The sequence below is a fragment of the Fundulus heteroclitus genome, chromosome 22 (assembly GCF_011125445.2).
Source record: "Fundulus heteroclitus isolate FHET01 chromosome 22, MU-UCD_Fhet_4.1, whole genome shotgun sequence".
Classification (NCBI taxonomy): Eukaryota; Metazoa; Chordata; class Actinopteri; order Cyprinodontiformes; family Fundulidae; genus Fundulus; species Fundulus heteroclitus.
In genome coordinates, this window is record NC_046382.1 from 22094255 (window position 1) to 22114870 (window position 20616).

The 20616-nt window shown below is 42.1% G+C and overlaps 1 protein-coding gene across 1 annotated transcript; it reads left to right on the top strand.

The window, feature by feature from the left end:
* The first annotated feature begins 986 nt into the window (after window positions 1-986).
* Window positions 987-20361, top strand: LOC105938718 (metal transporter CNNM1). The gene is made up of 10 exons (XM_012880574.3): window positions 987-2467; window positions 11268-11411; window positions 13824-13964; window positions 14065-14234; window positions 14380-14479; window positions 16017-16162; window positions 16673-16919; window positions 18516-18620; window positions 19633-19728; window positions 20101-20361. The coding sequence occupies exons 1-10, from the start codon at window positions 1042-1044 to the stop codon at window positions 20184-20186; spliced, it is 2661 nt and encodes an 886-aa protein (XP_012736028.2). The 5' UTR covers window positions 987-1041; the 3' UTR covers window positions 20187-20361.
* The last annotated feature ends 255 nt before the right edge of the window (window positions 20362-20616 follow it).

A 20616-nucleotide genomic window follows, 5' to 3' on the forward strand; every position in this document is an offset into this window, starting at 1 on the left:
TACGATGGCGTGTAAGTAAATAACCATTTTGATCGGCATGCAATTTGTCTATTGATGTGTATTTCTATTTATGTTTATATGGTTCAATATTGGCATATGTGTAAATGCGCATAAGAATCTGTTAAAGCACGTTTTCATGGCGGCTGCTGGGGAGGTTTGCGTTTGGATGGAAGAAAAAAGGAAAATAACTGATCAATTTCCATATGGAGGGGAATAGGCTTCCATTAAAGAAAAATTACAAACGACTATTACTTTTTTGGGGACATGTTAAAGGTTTACATTGACATGCACATTGAGGTTTTGGTCCTGACATATTCAAGTATCGATCCAAAATCTAAATGAATAATACTAACTGTTATGTTCCTTAATCGTGTTGAACCTATTATTTAATAATAACCATGATTCTGACATTTGCGCTTCTTCTGCTAAAACATTAATTCTAATAATATAATGATGCGGGGTACAAAATGCATCTATTTTCATTCTGCACACTTATTCGTTATGAGCGGAAAAATAATGAATTTCTAACACCTTCAGCCTCGAGCTTCAACTCTCGGATTTAAACTTGTATTGAACTGAATTCTGTGAGGAAACTTCTAGCCGGCGTTTTTGTGACAGCGGGGTCAAAATCTAAACAAGGTAAAATACTGCCATCTAGCGGTTGCAGCACACATGACGAAGTTTAGAGACTGCAATGACCTGTTTTAAAAAAAAAAAAAATACCAACACGGTCTACTGCTGCAGCTTTTGCCGGTACTGTGCTTCACATTCCCGCTGAAAATCCCGCGCCTGAAGAATTTCCTGCAAGTGCTGAATCACGTTCATTATTTATGTCAGGGCTTCTCCTCACATCTATTTTTAGAAAGCGGCAGAAAGCAAAGCGAGCATACGTCAGAATTGTTCATTCACATTTCAGTTTCTCCTACCTCCCCTCTCTGAACCCCCCCCCCCCCCCTGCCACATACCAGCTGCTCCATCCGTCCCATCCGCACACCACGTGACCCAATTCTCCCCCGTCCTTCATTCAGTTCATTCAGCACCATGGCTGTGGATGCTGCGGATGCTCTCCGCTGTATCCTGCATCCACGCCAGCTCTCCCTCCTCTTTCTCGCCATCACCCTCTCCTCCCTGCCGGCCCCGGCGGCGGCGCTGCTCGGCGTCCGGCCCGAAGACACGCAGAGCGGGGATCTGTCCGTGCAGAACGGGATTTTGAGGGCGACCGAGGGGGCTCGCTTCACGCTGAGGGTTTACCACTCTGAGCATCCCCACCACGCGAATTTCAGCGGCAGACTTGACGCCGCACCTGCCGCTCCGTGGATCGCCTTCATAGAGGAGCCGAGCGGCAGCGGTGATGCGGAGAGGGGGCCCCGCTCCAAGGGGAACCCGTGTGAAGACGAGAGCTCCCGGAGCTCCGACATAGAACTGCTGGGCTCCTTCAGATCAACTTCAAGTCACAACTCTGTGTTAGTTGAGCTGCTGGCCAAAGACTTGCGCAGAGACGAGGTGATCAAATTCTACTCCATGTGCGCGTTTGACGGAGTGAAATGGGAGCACTTTAGGACCAAAGACTTCTTGCTGGCTGTGGTGGAGAGACCACCAGAGCCAGATGTTTGGCTCCAAACGGGGGTCTCCGTGCTTCTGTTGGCGCTGTCCGCTCTGTGCAGCGGGCTGAACATCAGCATGCTGGCGCTTGACCCAGTGGAGCTGCGGGTCCTGCAGAACAGTGGCACAGAGAAGGAGCAGAAATACGCACGGACAATAGAATCCGTGCGTAAGCATGGGAACTACATCCTCTGCACAGTGGTGTTGGGTAATGTCCTCACAAATACGTGTTTTGTGGTGTGGATGTGCCAGATTTTGGGAATGACCGCTCTCTCGACTGCCTCGTGCACTTTGGGGATCTTCTTTATCGGAGAAATATTACCCCACTCCGTGGCGTCCAGGCACAGCCTAGCCATCGCCTCCAAGACACTGTGCGCTACCCGCTTGCTGATGCTCATCTTCTTCCCCATTGCATACCCGGTGTCCAAAATCCTGGACATCATGCTGCACCAGGAGATCAGCAGCTTTTACACCAGGGAGAAGCTGGTGGCCATGCTGCGTGTCACGGACCCTTATCATGACCTGGTCAAGGAGGAGCTCAACATCATCCAGGGAGCTCTGGAGCTGAGGACCAAAACCGTGGAAGATGTCCTGACGCCGCTGTCAGACTGCTACATGCTGTCATCAGACGCCGTCCTGGACTTCTGCACCATGTCCGACGTGATGCAGAGCGGCTTCACCCGAATTCCGGTCTACGAGAACGACAGGTCCAACATCGTGGACATCCTGTTCGTGAAAGACTTGGCCTTCGTGGATCCGGATGATTGCACTCCCCTGAAAACAATCACACAGTTCTACAGGCATCCCATGCACTGCGTCTTCAATGACACCAAGCTGGATGTGATGCTGGAGGAATTCAAGAGAGGTAACCCAACGTCAAACCCCACAAGAGGTCTTGTCTGTGGAAATACTCTGCAAACCCCCCCCCCCCCCCCCCATTTGTCTTGTTTTTTCACGTGTCCAGAACTTGTGCGCGACTTACGAGTGAGAAATCAGTGTTAAATGTGTGAGGCGCCACATGGTTCGGAGCAATCTCAGGGTGAAATCCTGCCACCTAGGAGTTAAATTTCCTTTGAAGTGACTATGCACTTAAAAAGAACTACATTTTCAGAAGTCAGTGTATACATCAGTTCATTGGCTTAAAGTGAATCTGCCAGTAAAGTACTTTGATCCCCAGAACACTGAAAGCCATGTGTGAAATGTGAGACTGTGTCACACAGTGCATATGGTTCAGCCAGAGGTTATGAAATACCAAGAACCATAATGGTGTTATCTTAAGAATTTGATGAGTGATGGAAGTAATTTTCCCAAAACAACCCTTTGTAAGTTATCTTGCTACAGTCCTCATTTTTGCTGTCGCTTTTCTGCAATATAAGAGAAATAGTCCCTCCCCTACAAGTTTGTAGTTCCACTTGTAAATGTTTTGGATCATCAAACAAAATTTTATATCATACAAAGATAACTATAGTGAACACCAAAAAAAAATCAGTTTTCAAATGATGATTTCTTTTTTAATAGAAAAAGGTTTTTCAGACATTCAAACCAACCTGGCCCTGTGTGTATGTGAAAAACTTATTTTTATTAATTTGTGAATCAACCACATTTCTTGTGGTTCTTCCTCACTGGCAACTTCCAGGCTTGATTACCGAGATACAGGACCTGCCTAACAACATGAAGCAGGCTAAAAAAAAGCTCAAACGCAACACATCATATACGCCTCTAAAGAAAATCATCAATCTAGAAAGGGTTACTTCTCAACTAATGGAGAAAACGTGAAACATTGGTGACCCTACCAAGCAGTGGCCAGCCTAGCCAATATTGATTTAAGAGTGAATAAAAAAAAACTTCTCCAGGAGTTCACAAGTGGAAAACAGTGCCTGAAGCACTGTAGGCTCCTTTTAATCCGGCGTTCATGAGTCTACAATAAGAATAAAAACATCAATAAAAACAATAAAAACTCGAAAAGATCACAAAGGCACATCTCATTTTAGCCAAAAAAAAAAAAAAAAAAAAACTTTGGATGATCCCAAACACTTATATGGTGGACTGACGAGGCAGATGTGGAAGCTTTTGGTAGGTTCTAGAAAGAGAGCGTCATTGCTACAGTCAAACATGGTGGTGTTGGTGTGATGTTCTGGGGCTGCTTCTTTGCGTCAGTACCCAGAATACTTGCCATGCTTGATGATATAACACATTTTCTTGCAATAAGAACATCCTGAAGGAAAATCTCCAGCCACCAGTTTGTGATTTATCCCAGGGTGCTCTTAGGTCAACCTGTAGTAGTGGCCTAGTCAAAGTCCGGACCTAATTGGGATTGAGATGTTGTTGCATGACAATAAACACGTCATTCAGGCTAAAAATAAAAACAAACTTAGATTCAGCTGAATAAAAAACAATTCTGCATAGAAGAGCGGGCCAAAGTTCTTCCCCTGTGACAGCAAAGACTCACTGACGCTCATCGTAAATGCTTGTTTACAGGCGGTGCCCCCAAAGGTGGCACAAGCGTTCATAGGTGCGGTTTTGTTTTGTGTAGCTTTATTTTGTATAAAAAAAACAAACCATGATTGGAAAACTGCCCTTTGTATTGTCTCACGTCTCCTTTGTCTGATAGTAAAACGTGTTTTTGACACCAAAACATTTCTCTGTGACAAAAAAAGCAAATATAGAAAAAAAGTCGATAACACTTTTTCACAGGAAAATGTAAAAAAAAAGAAAGAAAATCTATAAAATTTTCAGTTGCTTAAATCTTCGATCTGTTCCTCTTACACATTCATTGCCCATTAAGAATTGATGTTGACTGACTGAGACGCTCTCTAATAGTGATCGCATCTCTTCACTTTGGACCGAGCATGTCTCAGGACTCCATCCAACAGCATACGATCAAATTTAAATCATTAGAGGCACAGCAGTTACGTTACGACTGAAATTTGAAGCGCCTTGCAAAATTATTGACACCCTTTGAACTTTACCCACGCTGGCTTCAGTGCATTTCATTGGGATTTTTAGGCGAAAGACCAACAGGATGAAGAGCATGGCAGTGAAATAGATTCTCAAAGGTTTTTTTTCCAAATAGCATGGCAAGCATATGTATCCAGCCCTCCTCATGCTGCTACTGGGATTACAATTCAGAGAAAATGACGTATAAATGCAGCTGTTCTGTGAGGGCATTGCAGGTTTGTTGGAGACCGTTAGTGAACAAATAGCATCGTGGAGGCCAGAGGAACACAGCAGGCAGGGCAGGGACAGCGGTGTGGAGAACTTCAGAGCGGGGTCAGGTTTTAATATGACGAGCCAAGCTTTGAGCATCTCAAAGAGCTCTGCTAAAGCCATCACCTGAAAACAGAAACAGCGTGGGACAACTCCAAACCTACCCAGACACGGCTTTCCCCCGAAAACCAAAAGGCAGGGTTAGAAACGTATTAATCAGGAAGGCAACCAAGAGGTCCATGGTGACTCTGGAGGGGTCAGATGTGACCAAGGTTTACCTTTATGATTCCATGTGTGGCAGAAGATTCACACAGCAGACATCAATGAAGGCACCATCAGAAAGATGAAACATGCACCAGAATGTGGCGATGCTTTTTGTCAGCAGTCAGAAGGGAACTGGTCATAGTTGATGGGGAAAATAGATGAAGCTAAATGCAGAGCAACACGGGAGGAAAAACCTGTAAAATGTAATCTGGCTTGAGACTGAGGTGAAGGTTCATCTTGCAGAAGGACAAAAATGCCTGAACATACAACCTGATGTCTACCACGGAGGTTTCAGAGGCTACGTTCACACTGCAGGTCTTGATGCTCAATTCCGATTTTTTTGTGAAATCAGATTTTTTTGCGTGGTCGTTCACATTTCCAAATATATGCGACTTGTATGTGATCTACTGTGTGAACTGAATGCGTTCAGCCTAAGTCTCCCGCATGCGCACTCGAAGACGCGATGACGTCACACGTAGCAAGTGTGCTCAGTGTTTGCGGAAGTAAACATGGATTATAATGCTGGCGCGCGTTTTGCGATCTTTAATTTATTTTCTAACCGGAGCTTTCCCTCCATTGACTGCTCTCCTCATTGTTGTCAGCCATAGGTGTCTTTTTTCTTCCCGGTTCTGCTAACAGGACGCAGAATAGTGACGTTTGTCGAGTGTCGTGACAAATAAATGCGACCCGGCCGTACAGACACAGGTCGCATTTGAAAAGATCAGATACGTATCGGATTCAGGACCACATATCCAAGCGGCCTGGGTCACATTTGAAAAAATCCGATCTGTGTCGTTCAGACTGTCATAAAAAGATCAGATCCAGGTCGCATATGGGCAAAAAAAATCAGAATTAGGTCACTTCAGACTGCAGTGTGAACGTAGCCAGAGAGACCCAGTTAAAATCCAAACTGAGAATCTGTGACCAGACTTAAAAAATATAATGTTCTGAGATGGTCTCCATCCAATCTGCCTAAATATTGGAGCAAAATGTAATTGCAGCAAAATGTGATTCGGTAAAGTGTTGACTGATGGGAGCTGAACACATATGTGTGCCACAGTTTGTGTTATTTGTAAAGAAACTTCTTCGGCCATTCAGACGACATGAACCCTTTCACTTTAACTGGCTGTTGCAGTTTTTGTGTTGATGGCGACATTTAGCTTTGCCGGGTTCCCACACAGAGGGCAAGAGGTCAGCTCAACGTTTTGAAAGACGGACTTTGTCCTCACATGAATGACCTACTGGCTGACATATGACCTGCTATGGTCCCTGTTGTTTGAATGTCAGAGTTATTAAAGGTGAAGTCAAGATTCACCCTTATATTTCGAGAGTATGCTTAAATACGACCCCACCGGGGCTTTAAAATCCTCTCAGTGCGGTTGTTCACTGCTCTCTGAGCCTGCAGAGCAAATCATGAAAAATTCAGCTCCAACCTTTTGCTTTCCCTGTCGCCTACTTTCTTCTGTTGTCTCAAGGATTAACAGTCCCCGCTGTTCAGGATGCTCAGCTGGAAGCTGTGAAGATCTCTCACTGAGGGGGCTGGTGAGCAGGGGTCGGCCTGTTGCTTTGAGCAGAGCACAGAAAGGTCATCAGCAATTAAAAAAAAAAGCATGCGGGTGAACAGCACTTCTGTGGAAACTTGACATAACTTTTTTTTTTGTGTGTTCTCTCACATTCAGCACAATTTAAGCGCTTTATATGTTCAGTAACTGTCTACTGTCCCGCCCTAAACTTGTTTTTGCATCAAGTTTAAATCTCTGGTACATTAAATTGCTCCAAAAACTACAGATTGGCAAAAATGACGTCGAAGAAAGCTCGAAGCTTTGTAAGAAAGACAGATGTTTTGTGGATGATAGATTTTTCTTTTGTATGTTTGGAAATAAGTCTAAAATATTCTTGATGTTTTTGGGGGAGTGGGTCTCTTGATGGATCATACGATCCAAAATCCGTCAAAAGACCAGGTCACTGTTCACAGCATACAGGTCTTCACAGAGGAGTAACATAACTAAAACTAAAATTGATACCTGCGTTTTGTAAAAATATGACGAAAATCAGACATATTTTGTGGGCCAAAGTATTCTGTTTGTCATTCTCTAGGGTGTTAGTGCTAAACAGTAATGGCTGGGGTATATCATCAGGCCTATTGAGTGTCAAATATAATTCTCAATTAAAACCCGCATGGAGTCCAGGTCAGGGTTGCATCTGATACTTATGGCTTGTTGACACCTGACCTCAGAAACTTTAATGACACCCAAAACACCTATGGGTGCTGCAGACTGCAGAGTCCATAAAAAAATTAAAACCCTGTTAACTTTATTTTAACAATTTCTGATTTTATTGTTTTATTTAATTCTACTTTGTTCCTTAACAGATAATTGTTGCACTTTGAGATTGGCAAATTGATATAAAATGCATTCTAAATAAAATTGTATTAATTTATTAATAAATAAAATGTTGATTATAATAATAATAATAATAATAATTCGAATCAATATTAATGAGACAATGAGGATTTTCATACAAAAGAGGTTGTTTACATTGGGAATACTTTTTTGTTGTTCCTCAGATAACAACAAAGCTCGGTTTTCCCTGGTTTGGTATTACGTTCTGAAATTGGATACAATCTGATGTGGAATGTAAGCAACTTATTTTAGATCAGTGGTATCAGTCCTGAAGAACAAAGTTTATGCAACCAGTTAGATTTCTTGTGAATGTCTAAATTATAGCTCCAATGTCTTAAATGTTTTGCAATTTCTAATGTTTTTACAAAATGCAAACTTAATAAGTTAAGCACAGTTTATTTACAAAACACAAGCTCTCAAAAAATGTCATCTCAAGGTACTTTACAAACAGGTTAAATCAATATCCTGATATCTTAAAAGGTATCTGGAGTTCTTCAATTAACTGAATGGAAGGTAGAGGAAGTGATTCATGTGGCCCTAAAGGAGCCTTTAGTGACATTAACAGCCCTGTTGGGGGGATTAAAACTTTGATTAAAACTAATGTGCCTGATTCTTCCAGCCCACATTCAGAACTCAAGAAAGCTTTTGGATAAGAAGTGAAACGTCTTCAAGAAACAAGAGAAGTCTAAGTTTCCTTCGATCTCCGGACTTAGGACGGTCATGTTCTGGATCACTGGCAATCCTCACCAATGTATGTTCATATGAAAAATTAAAAATTCAGTTCAGATCAATTCAGTTCATAAAATTCTAACCAAATCAAGTAGTCACATTCAGATGGAGTTGCAATTAACACTCAATACTTTATTGACATTAAAATGTCGTTTAATCAGAGTCAGTTGATGATGAGATGGTGAGCTGGTTAAAAGGGAGCAGTCCAAGGAAGCCCGACATATTGCATCAGGTCCCTCAAGTCTCAACAATTCTTTATCCTGCATTTGAAGAGAAGTTATTTAAACTATACAAAAAATATTTAATGCTTTGTGAAAAAAAATCGTGCGCATTATTTTGATCAAATGTAAAGAAAAATACAGAAATGGTGGAACTGTCACCACATAACAAATATTGATGCATTCAAATCCACTTTGTCACCTTGGTCTGACATATCCACGATTTTAATTGCCACCAAAGTCCTGACCCCACTATCTATTTTATAGAAAGTTAGCGCCTTTTTGTAATAAACATTTTTAACTTAAAACATTTATTAGCATTTAAAAGTTTGAAATGGTAAAATTTATGAAAATAAAAGATGAACAAACATTGAGGTAAGATGATTTAAAAGCAGTTTATGGCAGTTTTTTAATGCAGAACTTTTTTGACACATGTTTAAAGGGCACAAATTAATGCCTGGAGTATAATATATTTGTAAGCATGAAAGACAACGGATTTCAATAATGCGTTAAAAATAAGAATTCCTACAACTCTGCTACCCACCCAAGATGACTATTAAGAAAAAAATAAAAAGTTAGAAGAAATGGAACAAAAAATACCTGAAAAGGCTTTTAGTTTAAAAGAGAGAGAGAAAAAAAGTTTATTAAACAAACAGCCTTCTTACATTTTGCCTGAAATGTACACACTTGTTATAAAGGAAACATGTCTGACATATACCAATTTGAGCGTTTCTTATTTCTACTGGCTTGCTATTACTAATCCATCAGTTTCTGTTATTTATGTTGGTCAGATTGCTTATCTCTGTTGTTTTTGCTGAGTTTCATTAAATATTTGCATTTTCTAAACAGATTTTTCAAAATTACTAATTTTAATTCAAGAAAACAGAAACTGTCTTTAACCAATAGAAGGTATTGACAGGCATCATTTATGTTAAACTGAAGTTTTTGCTGCAAGTTGTACTTGCTCAACCTATAAGACAGTCTCCTTTCTTTACGGGTGCTCTTCTGCAGAGAATTCAGCCAAAAACAAAATAAATAAATGCACAACCTAAAAGAACAGACGATTTTCAAAAATAGACTGCCGGAGTCTGGGAAACTGCTGGAGCAGAAGCATTTGTAAAAAGAACATCCACGGAGGACCCAGTTTCACCCCGGGCATGTGTGTCTGTGCTTGTGAGCGTGCTCAGTGTGTGTCACTCTGCAAGAGTATTATGTAACGCGTGAATGATGTAATGCAGTTCCCCAGAACATCGGCAGCTGAGGGCAGACCCTCCTCTGCATCACCTGCGCTCTCCGGACACGCTGCAGCCTTGCTGTCTCAGCTAATCTCACACAGCCACAGTCTAATGTGTGAAGATGGCTACATGTCAGTCAATCTGATTTTTTTTTTCTCTCTCCCCTTGTTGGACTGGATTAAAGCATTTATTTTATCCTCTGGCAACGATCCCCTAAATCAGCCTGTCTCCTGGAGTTTGAGCTTAAGGCTGGAGACTATTTACATGAAATCTGCGTCCAGATGACGTCATAAAACCGGTTAGGTAACGTTACTGGTCATCCGAGCCGACTTGTTTCTCGAGAAAAAACAAAACCCATGAAAGTTTGAGTCAACTGCATTAATGCAGCAGTACGGAGCCCGGGAGAGCTCACTTTAAATTATTTTTTTTTTTCAGGTCGTGATAATTTGTGAGCACGTTTCCTTTAATTGAGCCCTCGAATTAATAAAACGTGAGCACGTTTTTATTTTAATTGAGCCCTCGAATTAATAAAACTTATTCGAGCACACGTTTTAATTATTCGTGGGTGCGTTTTTATGGTAGATCGAGATCTCGAATATACTATAACGTGCTCATGTTTACATGTGCCAAGACAATATTGAGTGCACGTTTTACATATTGTGGCCACGTTTAAGTAGATCGTGCACACAATGTTCTATAACCATGTTCACTAAATTGTGCTCTCGTTTGAGTAAATAGTGCGCTCGTTTAATAAATTGTGCCCTCGTTTTACTATGCTTAAAATGAGAGCTCAATTTAGTAAAATGAGCTCACACTACAGTAAAACGAGAGCACAATATAGTAAATTGTGCACACGATTTAGTAAAACGAGCGTACAATTTAGCAAAACGAGAGCACAATGTAGTAAAACGAGCGCACATTCTCTCAACATGCAAAACATTTTGCGATGACCCCTCTAGGGCTCCGTACAGCAGCAAATCTAAAAAAATAAAATAAAAAATTTGACTCAAATGGCTTGATTTTGGACAAAAAGCACAAAAAGTGCTTGCTCTTAGTCGATTCTCCTGTTGTTTTTTTTTTTCTCCTTGTGACGCTCAAAGGTTGTGGCAACATTGACTTGTTGTCACATTGGCTTTGCAGGCTGTGCAGGGATGCTGCTGGCCTGTTGTGTCACTGTGTCTGGCTGGCAGGCTTGTTATTGTGGAGGAGGGGTTGCTCATGAGCGTACAAGGCGCCCATGCATCATGCTTATAGAGGTGACGGCAGCATGGCCGCTTAACGTTGACAGATGAAGGCATCATCGGTTGGATTGCGTAATCTCCGTTTTTTTTTTTTACGTAAGGGATCGGGTCTTCCAGGCTGCCAAAATGTCTCCGGACCGGTTGCGTGTCCTGTCTGAGAACCCAGACGACCACAGTCCTGACGCTGCATTTCTCTGTGTCTCAACAGTCTGTGTTGATTTTCTTGTTCTCTTGACCAATTGGAGGCTGTTGACTGAGAGCTATTTTTAATCCAGTGACGTTGCCTCCCCGGCCCTATCGCACGAGCAGTTTTTAGCTCAGCTTCTCTTTTCTCACAATGTTTCCCTCTGTCTGCTCTCACGAATGCAGGGAAGTCTCACCTGGCCGTGGTGCAGAGGGTGAACAGCGAAGGCGAGGGGGACCCTTTCTATGAGGTGATGGGCATTGTCACGCTGGAGGATGTGATCGAAGAGATCATCAAGTCTGAGATTGTGGACGAGACAGACCTGTACAGTACGTATGAACACACTTTTCAGAATCACAGGCAGATCAAATCTATTAGTTTGGTTCTATTGTTTCCACCTATGGTGTTAAAAACATACTCACTCATTGGATAGACCTTACTAATAACAGCTTGGACCACCTTTGCCATCAGAACTGCCTTAATACCTGGTGATATTAGATTTTAAAAGGTGCCCAAAACATTTCTGAGGCCTTGGTCTAGGTTGGAGTGATAGCATCTTGCAGCTGGTGCACATTTCGTGCTTGCACACCCATGATGCCAACCTCCTGTTCCTATAAGTCCTAAATGGGCTCAATTGCATTGCAATCTGGTGGCTGTGGAAGCCTTCTGAGGACAGTGAACCGATAGACTTTCTCATAAAACCGGTTTAAGATGATTTATACTTTTTAACATTGTGTGTTATCCCGCTGGAAGTAGCCAGCAGAGGATGGGTACACTGTGCTCATAAAGGGACAGACATGGTTAGCGACAATACTCAGGCTGGCTGTGGCGTTTAAACAACGATAATCTTCAGAGGTTGTCCACCACATCGTTACGCGACATATTACTCCAGCCTAAACTGTTGATACAAGGCCGGATGGAGCCGCAGCTTTAAAATGTCTAACCCCGTTCCTGACCCTACCTTCAGAGTATTGCAGCTGAAACCGAGGCTCGTTGGACCAAGAAACACTTTTCCAAATCCGTGATGGCCCAACGCTGGTGAGCCTGTGAAAATTATAGTCTAAGCTTCCTTTACTCAGCTGACAGAAGCGGAACCAGGTGTGGCCGTCCGCTGCTGTAGCCTGGGATGCTATTCTGCACACCTTGGTCACAACCAGTTGTTATTTGAGCTACTCTTGCCTTTCTGTAATATCCAGCAAGTCATTTCATTGTCCTGTGAACTCTACAGCAACAATGTATTTTTGCCTCTCAACTGCTACTAATTGAAAAAGTCCTGTTAGATCAGCAGTCTCTGAAACACTCAGACCAGCCTGTCTGGCATTAACAACGATGCCATATTCAAAGTGTCCTAAACGCCATTTCTACCCCGTTCGGATACTCAATTCCAGCTTTATCCAGATGTCTTCACCACGTCTTCAGCACACGCCTAAATCTTTTGTCTTTGCTTTAGTTGCTTTCTCTGTTAACAAGCAGTCGAGAGCACTAAGGGAAGTGTTCAGTGAGTGCGGTTTCCTATTTCCTGTTCCTTTAAACCACTGAGTTCAGGTGTTCTGATCACTTCCATGATCACAGGTGTACAGAAGAAATCACCCAGCCATGCAGACACATAAGAACCAAACAATGGGTCACTCTCAGACGCTCATTAAATTCAAGTGCTGCACCATAATAGTTACCACGACAGGACCCCACCCACCCTACAAACCCACTCAATTCTATAATCAAATTATTGATTTTGCCTCGTCTAACCTGATGTTCGCTGCTCCTTTCTGATACATAATTAATCAACGCAAGTAAATGACCCCGGCTCACAGATAAGCTCTGTAATCCTCTCATTTTTTAATTGGCTTGAAAAGCTCTTGACAGGGAAGCTTTCAAATGCCAGACACACTTCATTTCCTATCTAATCCCGGCCCTCGCTGCCCCGTACCGTGAGAACCGTTTTTACTGCTGAATCAGCGGTAAAAGCCGCCATAGCGACAGCTGAATAAAGCAACAACTGTACGATTATTAAATATTATGCACTTTCCCTTGCAGTGGGTTACGTAAGTATTAATATTTTTTCAGTTTTTAAACATGTTACAGTTGGAGGCTTTTATGTGTTTTATTCAGATTAATTGTGGTGGATCGATACAATTTAGCTTGTAACTGTAATAAGGAAAGAAAATGATGCGTTGGTTTCCAAGTTTTTAACAAACGAAAGTGTTTCGCCACCTTGAGTCAATGCTTTGTAGAGCTGTTTATTGCTCCATTTACCTCAGCAAGTATTATGGCCTGTGTCCCCACAGCGTAATACTGCCACCACCTCGTTTCAACATGTAGATGGTGAGGTCAAAAAACTTGCTAAAACTTTTAATAGTAATTCTACTATTGCCGCAAAAGCTTGTTGTACAAAGCACAACAACGGCAAATCAAACATTATTTGGCAAACGATTTAAAACAAATAAATTATTTTCCTTCCACCTCACAATGATGTGCTGCATGCTTGGAAATTGCATTTACATTTGTGGGTGGAACATCACAAAATGCAAAAAATGTTTAATGAATACAAATACTCTCACAACTCACTGCACACACCAAAGGACTGTCACTGGTGCAGCCATTACTCTCATGATTGTTTTATACCCCTTGGATATCTGCTTGATTGCAAACCTAAATTTTACTCCTGACATCTTGGATTGAAACAATCTGCCGCATATACGATCCATTTTTAAAAAAAAATGCTACCAATCTCTGGCTTACAGCTGACAATCGGACAAAGAGGCGAGTGTCCCACCACGAGAGGAAGCAACAGGATTTCTCCATCTTCAAACTTGGAGAAAATGAGCTGACGGTGAAGATCTCTCCCCAGCTGCTGCTCGCCACTCACCGCTTCCTGGCTACAGGTAATATAGGACTGGGGTAACCCAGCGAGAGAAGGAAGGAAGACGTGCAAAGCTCCTGGTTTCTCACGTGGGTTCTCGTGCACGTGTGTTGGTCTCGTAGAAGTGGAGCCTTTCAGGCTGTGTCACCTGTCGGACAAGATCCTGCTGCGCCTCATCAAGCACCCGAGTGTCGTGCAGGAGCTCAAGTTCGACCCCAAGAACAAGCATGCGCCTCAACACTATCTCTATCAGAGGAATAAGCCCGTCGACTACTTCATCCTCATTTTGCAGGTGACCCTCTCCTCCTCTCTGCTTAGTGTGGACACAACACGGTTTAATGTGGAACTGGGTGCTCCGTTAGATGACTAATAAAAGCCGTCGCCGCATTAAAGCGGCCCGCTTTAGCCTAATCCATGCAAATGTGCTCTTGTTGCAGGGACGGGTGGAGGTGGAGATAGGAAAGGAAGCTCTGCGGTTTGAAAATGGAGCCTTTTCCCACTACGGCATGCCAGCTCTCATCTCGCCGCTGCCGGCCGGTGAGTAGCGACACGTTCCAGTGAGCTCGGAGTCACGGTGATGATAATGGCAGCATAAAGCAGACTTTGGCAAAAGACTGCAGCTATGGCGGGGGATGTTTTTGCTGTATTAATGCCACCCAGCGTCTGTCAGGCTGCCGGAGCGGCGGCAGAAGCCGTGGGAAGAAAGTAATTAAGAGGAGTGTTTTCAGAGAATTTCCCCAGTGGAAGGACTTGACCTGCACAAGATTATGTGAAATCCGGCTAAGACTGCGGAGCAAGCAGAAATGCTGCCGTACAAGCTCCTTCCCTCTGATCTCTGGTGGAGGTTTCAAGCTCATTTTAAATGTCTGATCTTCAAGTTGAGCCTAAATCTATATGTAAGCTCCTATTAAATATTCGAAAAGTGCTATTTTAGGAGATTATGTGTCTAAAACGTCTCACTTAAGCAGATCCTGATGTACGATATCCAAAAAAGAGTGGCAGATCCAGCTTTTCTCTGCTCTTCTTTTCTTGCCTTGAAATGGTTTTGACAGATGTCACTGGGCTGTACTCAGGTGAACAGAATACTGGAATACAGCTGTTAATTGAATTGCCAACATATTCCCTCCTTTTTCTCACGCAACACAATGTAATTGTTGAAAAAAATATGTTCCGAATAGTAAGAAAAACGGAGAGTAGCTGTAATGATAATTTTATGTTAAATAGAATAGATACAAGACTTTCTACTGAACAAAACTCTAATTTTAGACATGGTGCGGCGCCTCTCAAAGCCACTTAAGCTCATTTTGTCACAGTCCAACTCCACTCTTTAGCATTTTCAGAAGGATTTTATGTGATAGACCATCACGAACTATTGCAAAGTTGGGGGTGTATCCTCTTATTTCTACTTCACAATTGCTTTGAATTGGTAGGTACGACAATATTCTAATGAAATAACTTTACAGAACTGTACATCTGATTTTTTTTTTCACTTACCTATCTAACTCTGTTAGGTTTAGTTAATTTAAATTTTTTTTTTTTTTTTACAAATCAGTGCATCAGATTTCCACCGGATAGATTTTTTCGGACCATCATTAAGGGGAGATACCTTTACCCTATGTAATGTTGTCTAAAGACAGAGAAAAAGTCCTGGTAGCCTACCGGACAGGGAAGGTATGAGTCACGGATCAAAAGGATGAAGCAGAAATATTTCTGCAGGATGTAAGAGCTTGGCTCACCCCTTTAGGAGTTTCTGAATCTGTCCGCTAAGCTGAACCAGGGGGAAAAAAATCATCATGAGACACATTGCATTACCAATACCATTTTAGATAAAACCCGAAACAATGCTGGTAGCAGTGCCATCTGGATGTTATCTAAAATGCTCTATATATGATAAATAATGTTATTTTAAAATGCTCAGTTCATGTTTTATGGTTCAGAATGAAGGAACGCCATTCAAAGTTTGCATTCAGTTTCAAAAGTCTGAAAATATGCAGGAACAGATGGCGCATAAACTCAGTGGAGATTTCTGATGCCTATGTTTACGCAAGACAAACTCTGCGGTTTCTTCACCCAGCCCACAGATACAGCTCTCGAGGCAGCGGCCTGAACCAGTCGGACTCGTTGCTGAGCGGGGGCAGCGTGGGTCAGCTCACAGCAAGCGGAGGGGCCTATTTACCAGACTACTCAGTGCGACAACTCACCGATCTGCAGATCATCAAGGTTCGGGGTGTGGGGGGGGCTTTAAACAAAACCCAGAAATACACACACAAAGAAATAAACCCTATTATTATTCCCTCCATTTTTCCGCCACTCTAACCTCAATTAAATCTAAAATTTCCTGTACACTCAGGGTTATAACTTGGGACCAACAGCAAGACTTTTAAGCTCCTCTGAATTTTGAATAATGTGCACTCTTTTGTCTGCTGCAGAATTTGCCTTTGATGTATCCTAATTGTGGATTTTTGACTTAACACAGACATCCTGTCCCTCAGTCTTTCCTCGCCCACAGCCTCTTTCCCCTAATCATCGAGGATAATTGAGCTCCGTTTCAAGCAGGACTATAATGGCTTCACGCGGCGGCGGATATGCCCTCGCCGCTTAACCCAATACTCTTGTTGTGCAAATATGGTCCATATTTTTAATCAAGGGGGATGGTTTGATTGCGTGCTGGACACGAAGGCAGCCTTGCATGCGAGCGTGATGATAACCGTTGTATTCTACATGCCTCAGATCACCAGGAACCATTACCAGAATGCCCTGACAGCCACCCGGATGGACAGCACCCCTCACACCCCGGATGCTTACATGGATCCTTACATTAAAGGGAGAAGTCCGGGCCCAGAGGCTCGCTCAAACAGCGTCGCCCTTCCACTCATGAGCGTGCACACTCGACTGGGGATGGCGCGCCTGGCGCACCTCCATCCGTACGGTGGCCTTCACAAAACCTACCAGCTCAACGAGAGAAACCGCATCGTTCGTGAGTTCCAGGCTCGCTTTTTGACAAAGCGTCAATTCAGACAAAAGGGTTGATAGTAAAGTGTACTGGAGGGCTGTTAGTCCACAGAGTCTTAATACTTTTTAGGAAAGGCAAGTGTATATGTACACTGATCCACAAAGTAGTCAAAAGCATTTTAGAGAACTACACATGTTGGGCTGTTTTTGTGCTGAAAACCCCTTTTGGAACTGTGGCCCAAAATGTCAAGTTTAGATTCGTCAGACCGTGACACATTCACCCACAGGCATTTGGGAGGTTGCAGCAAGGTCTGGATGTCTCCTCTGGATGGAAAAGGCTTAAAGATAAGGACCATACAGCAATTTTGCAGCTCCTTCAGCGTGTTGTTTTTTTTTTTCATCCAATTTGGAGGGACATCCTGTTTTTATAAAGTCTGCTTTTCTCCAATTACTTATTGCTAACTGTCTTCATGGCGCTTTGGTATATAAATAACACCATGGAGCTTTTTGTGCCCTGACGAATACCTTTACTCAATGAAATTTTCATGATCCTTTGAAACGTGTGTCCAAATTATGGATTTAGCTAAATTATGATAATGTGTAAGTCAGGAATAAAGGACAGCCAAATTTATTCTACATTTTCAGAATGGATGCTGAATGAATCAAAAGGTAATTTAGTAAAGTATTAGGTCGAAGGTGTACAAATCTATGAAACCAGGCTACTCATTTGCCTCTTAGAGATTTGTTAGTTTTTTCAATTGAACTGTACTGAACAAATGTTGCAGTATATATAAAGAAATGTATTGAAATTATTTACCAGCAATAAGAATACATTAAATCAAGTAATCAATAAAATGTGAAGTGAACTCATAGTTTCCTTCCTCCACATCTTCACTTGCTGTCAGATATATCTTCTTATATCGTCTTGAACTGAGATTCATTTCTGCTACTTTTAGTGAAATGTTAGCAATTTTTCAATAATTCACAGGTCTCTTTGCAAAAAGAAAAAGAAAGGAATAATAATACTGATGTGGTTTCATGGACAAGGCCCTAAAACCAGGTAGAAAGATTAATGAGACTAACTGTGCTCTATTTTGCATTTCATTGTGTCAAATAGTAAATGTTCAAATAGGTTTCACATGAAAAATTGTAATTCCTAGGCTGAACAATATCACAAGCTGACTTTTTATCTCAGTAAATAAAAAAGACTTTTCGAATGTGGTCTTAACACCTCACAAAGTTAAATGATTTCTCTGAAATGTAGCGCAAAACTCAAATATATAACTCTTTTTTTTCCCCAAAACCTCTGTGAGTAAAAAATAAGTTGGTCAAGATTTGGTATACTGGTTTCAAACATTAAATTAATGTTTTAGTCTTTCATATATGCTGGTGCATATTAATGGAAAATAACAGCCAGTGGCAGTATTTGATTTAAAAAAAAAAATTGAAAGAAATTTCCATCTCTAACTCTAAATCTTTTGCTCTTACATTTAATCTGTGACAGGACCATTCAAAAGTATGTTCAGGGGTAAATAGGCGGTTCTTTACCTCCCTCTGCAGGCAGAGTCACAGACAAGCTGCTGCTTTTCTGGCTTCATTGCTCTCATTTCCCTCCAAACAGGCAGCAAATCTGACGGGCAGAGGAGTCCAAACGATACGGTGTTCCTTCACATGGATGAGATCCCCTACATCCACGAGGACCGACCGGAAAGTTCTGCTGACAATGGTAAGGAGGCTGCTGGTCCTCATAGGCGGACTGAAGGCCTTTTCAACATAGGGACCTGTAGAAAGTTTGTCGTTTTTACCCCATGATTTTTAGGTTGAGCGAGGGATAAATAGTGTTTTTGCTTGGAGAAACGTCTCGGGCAGTTCAATTGAACAAATCAAAAGATTAAAATTTAAAACCAGTCAACACTGGAAACTTTTTGACACGAGTATTTCTAAGAACTCTTTACTCAGGTTTGCACTCTCCCAGAATAAAACTGCAGTATGGACTAAATAATTAGCCACATTTATATTACACATAATAAAAAGGATAATAGGAATGTAAAATATTTTCCCTTTTACTGAGTAAAAAGGATATTATTATTATTATTATCATCATAAAATATAATTCAAAATCTTTTTAATAATATTATACAGATACATTTAATATTTCATTCTCAATAAAGGTTGAACTGAATCAAAAGTTTTATAATTTTTCGATTTCTGTGTTAATGCCATCATTAACTGTTTTAGCGTTTCAGTCATAAAGCCACACAGCAGAAATATTACTAAGTTGCCAGTTTTTACCACCATCCTATTTTGTGCCATTTGCTCCACTTATGGCTTCCTGTCTTTTTGTTTATTTTCCTTCTGGACTCTGGGGTTTGGTCAGTTTCTAATCGTTAAAAAAAAAAAAAAAATTCTCAATAAAACCTCTTCCTGCCTCCTCTCTGCATTTGGGACCTCCTCTGGAGAACAAGACCGAAATCACGTTTTTGTTTTCTCTTGTTTAAATTGTTCAATTAAGAAAAAATAGCTTGCGGGTTTGAAAGTAATTTACTGACAATTATTTTCAACATCAGGCGTTTAAAGGGTTAATACCCTCCAGTGCTGACTGAGGCTCAATGAGAAGTAGAGAGCTGCTGGTTCAATTCCGGCTTCCTCCCCTAAGCCCATGTTAGTACCACAGAGCAAGGAAGTCGTTATGTGTCTACTTTTATTTAATGAAGCCATCTCTGGCGTGTTTGTTGCAGATGTGCCTACAGAGCCATCCACCTCCCCGTTCATCAGCTCCCTGTCTCTGTCCAGCTCAGAGGAGAACATCGGGAAGAAGCTCCTGCGTAAACTGAGTGAGTGAGCGGTTTGTCATGAACACCGATGCCACAGCTCACCCACACACACGCTCTCAGATGTGCCTGAACTTTTCTGTCAGCTGCGCCAATGGTCCCGAGCGTCTCCTAGCAACAGGTGACGTGTCGTGTCCCTGTAGAGCAGAGAGCCCACCGCTTCCTGCAGAGCAGCTCCTCCAGATGCAGCTGTGCCTGTTGGCCCAGATCTGTGACTCAGCCTCTGATTGTTCAGTCGTGTTCGGCTTTAAGCCGAACTCAACCCAGAGTGTGACAGCTGCAGAGATGGAAAGGACACGTTTAAATCTCAGCTGCGGAGAAACGCAGGAATGTCAACCAGCAGTGCCAGATGACCATGTTCTCCTCTGTTTCTAGGTAACAAGAGGAGGAAAAAGTCTCGAGATGGAGAAAGGAGTTTGGAGGAGGAGGAGGGCTCAGAGCAACCCTCAGTAACGAGCTAGTCCAGCGACCCGGAGGAGGCGGGACACGTCACGCACCCCGTTCCTCACTGGAGCTCCCCGGATGCCCTCTGTCCAGAAAATTCCTCCAAACCTGCTTCAATATCTGATCCAACTCCTCTTCAGCCACTTATAAATGCTCAGGACCCCGTGGACACATTCTACCCTATTTTTGCCTGAAAAAATAAAATAAAAAAAACTTATAGGAGATATTTTAACAGCATATCTGATAGATGAAGACTTTTACTGGACTGCATGGGACCTGTTCAGTTGTATCCACTTTCAAGGTGCAGACCTCGTCCATGTTACCTTTTAATGATACCTAGGCCATATTCACCATGTTAATCACCATATTTAAGCCGACATTTGTTATTGAAAACTCGTAAACTGGAATACCAGACCAGCCAAATGTGAGCAACAGTTTACTTGATCA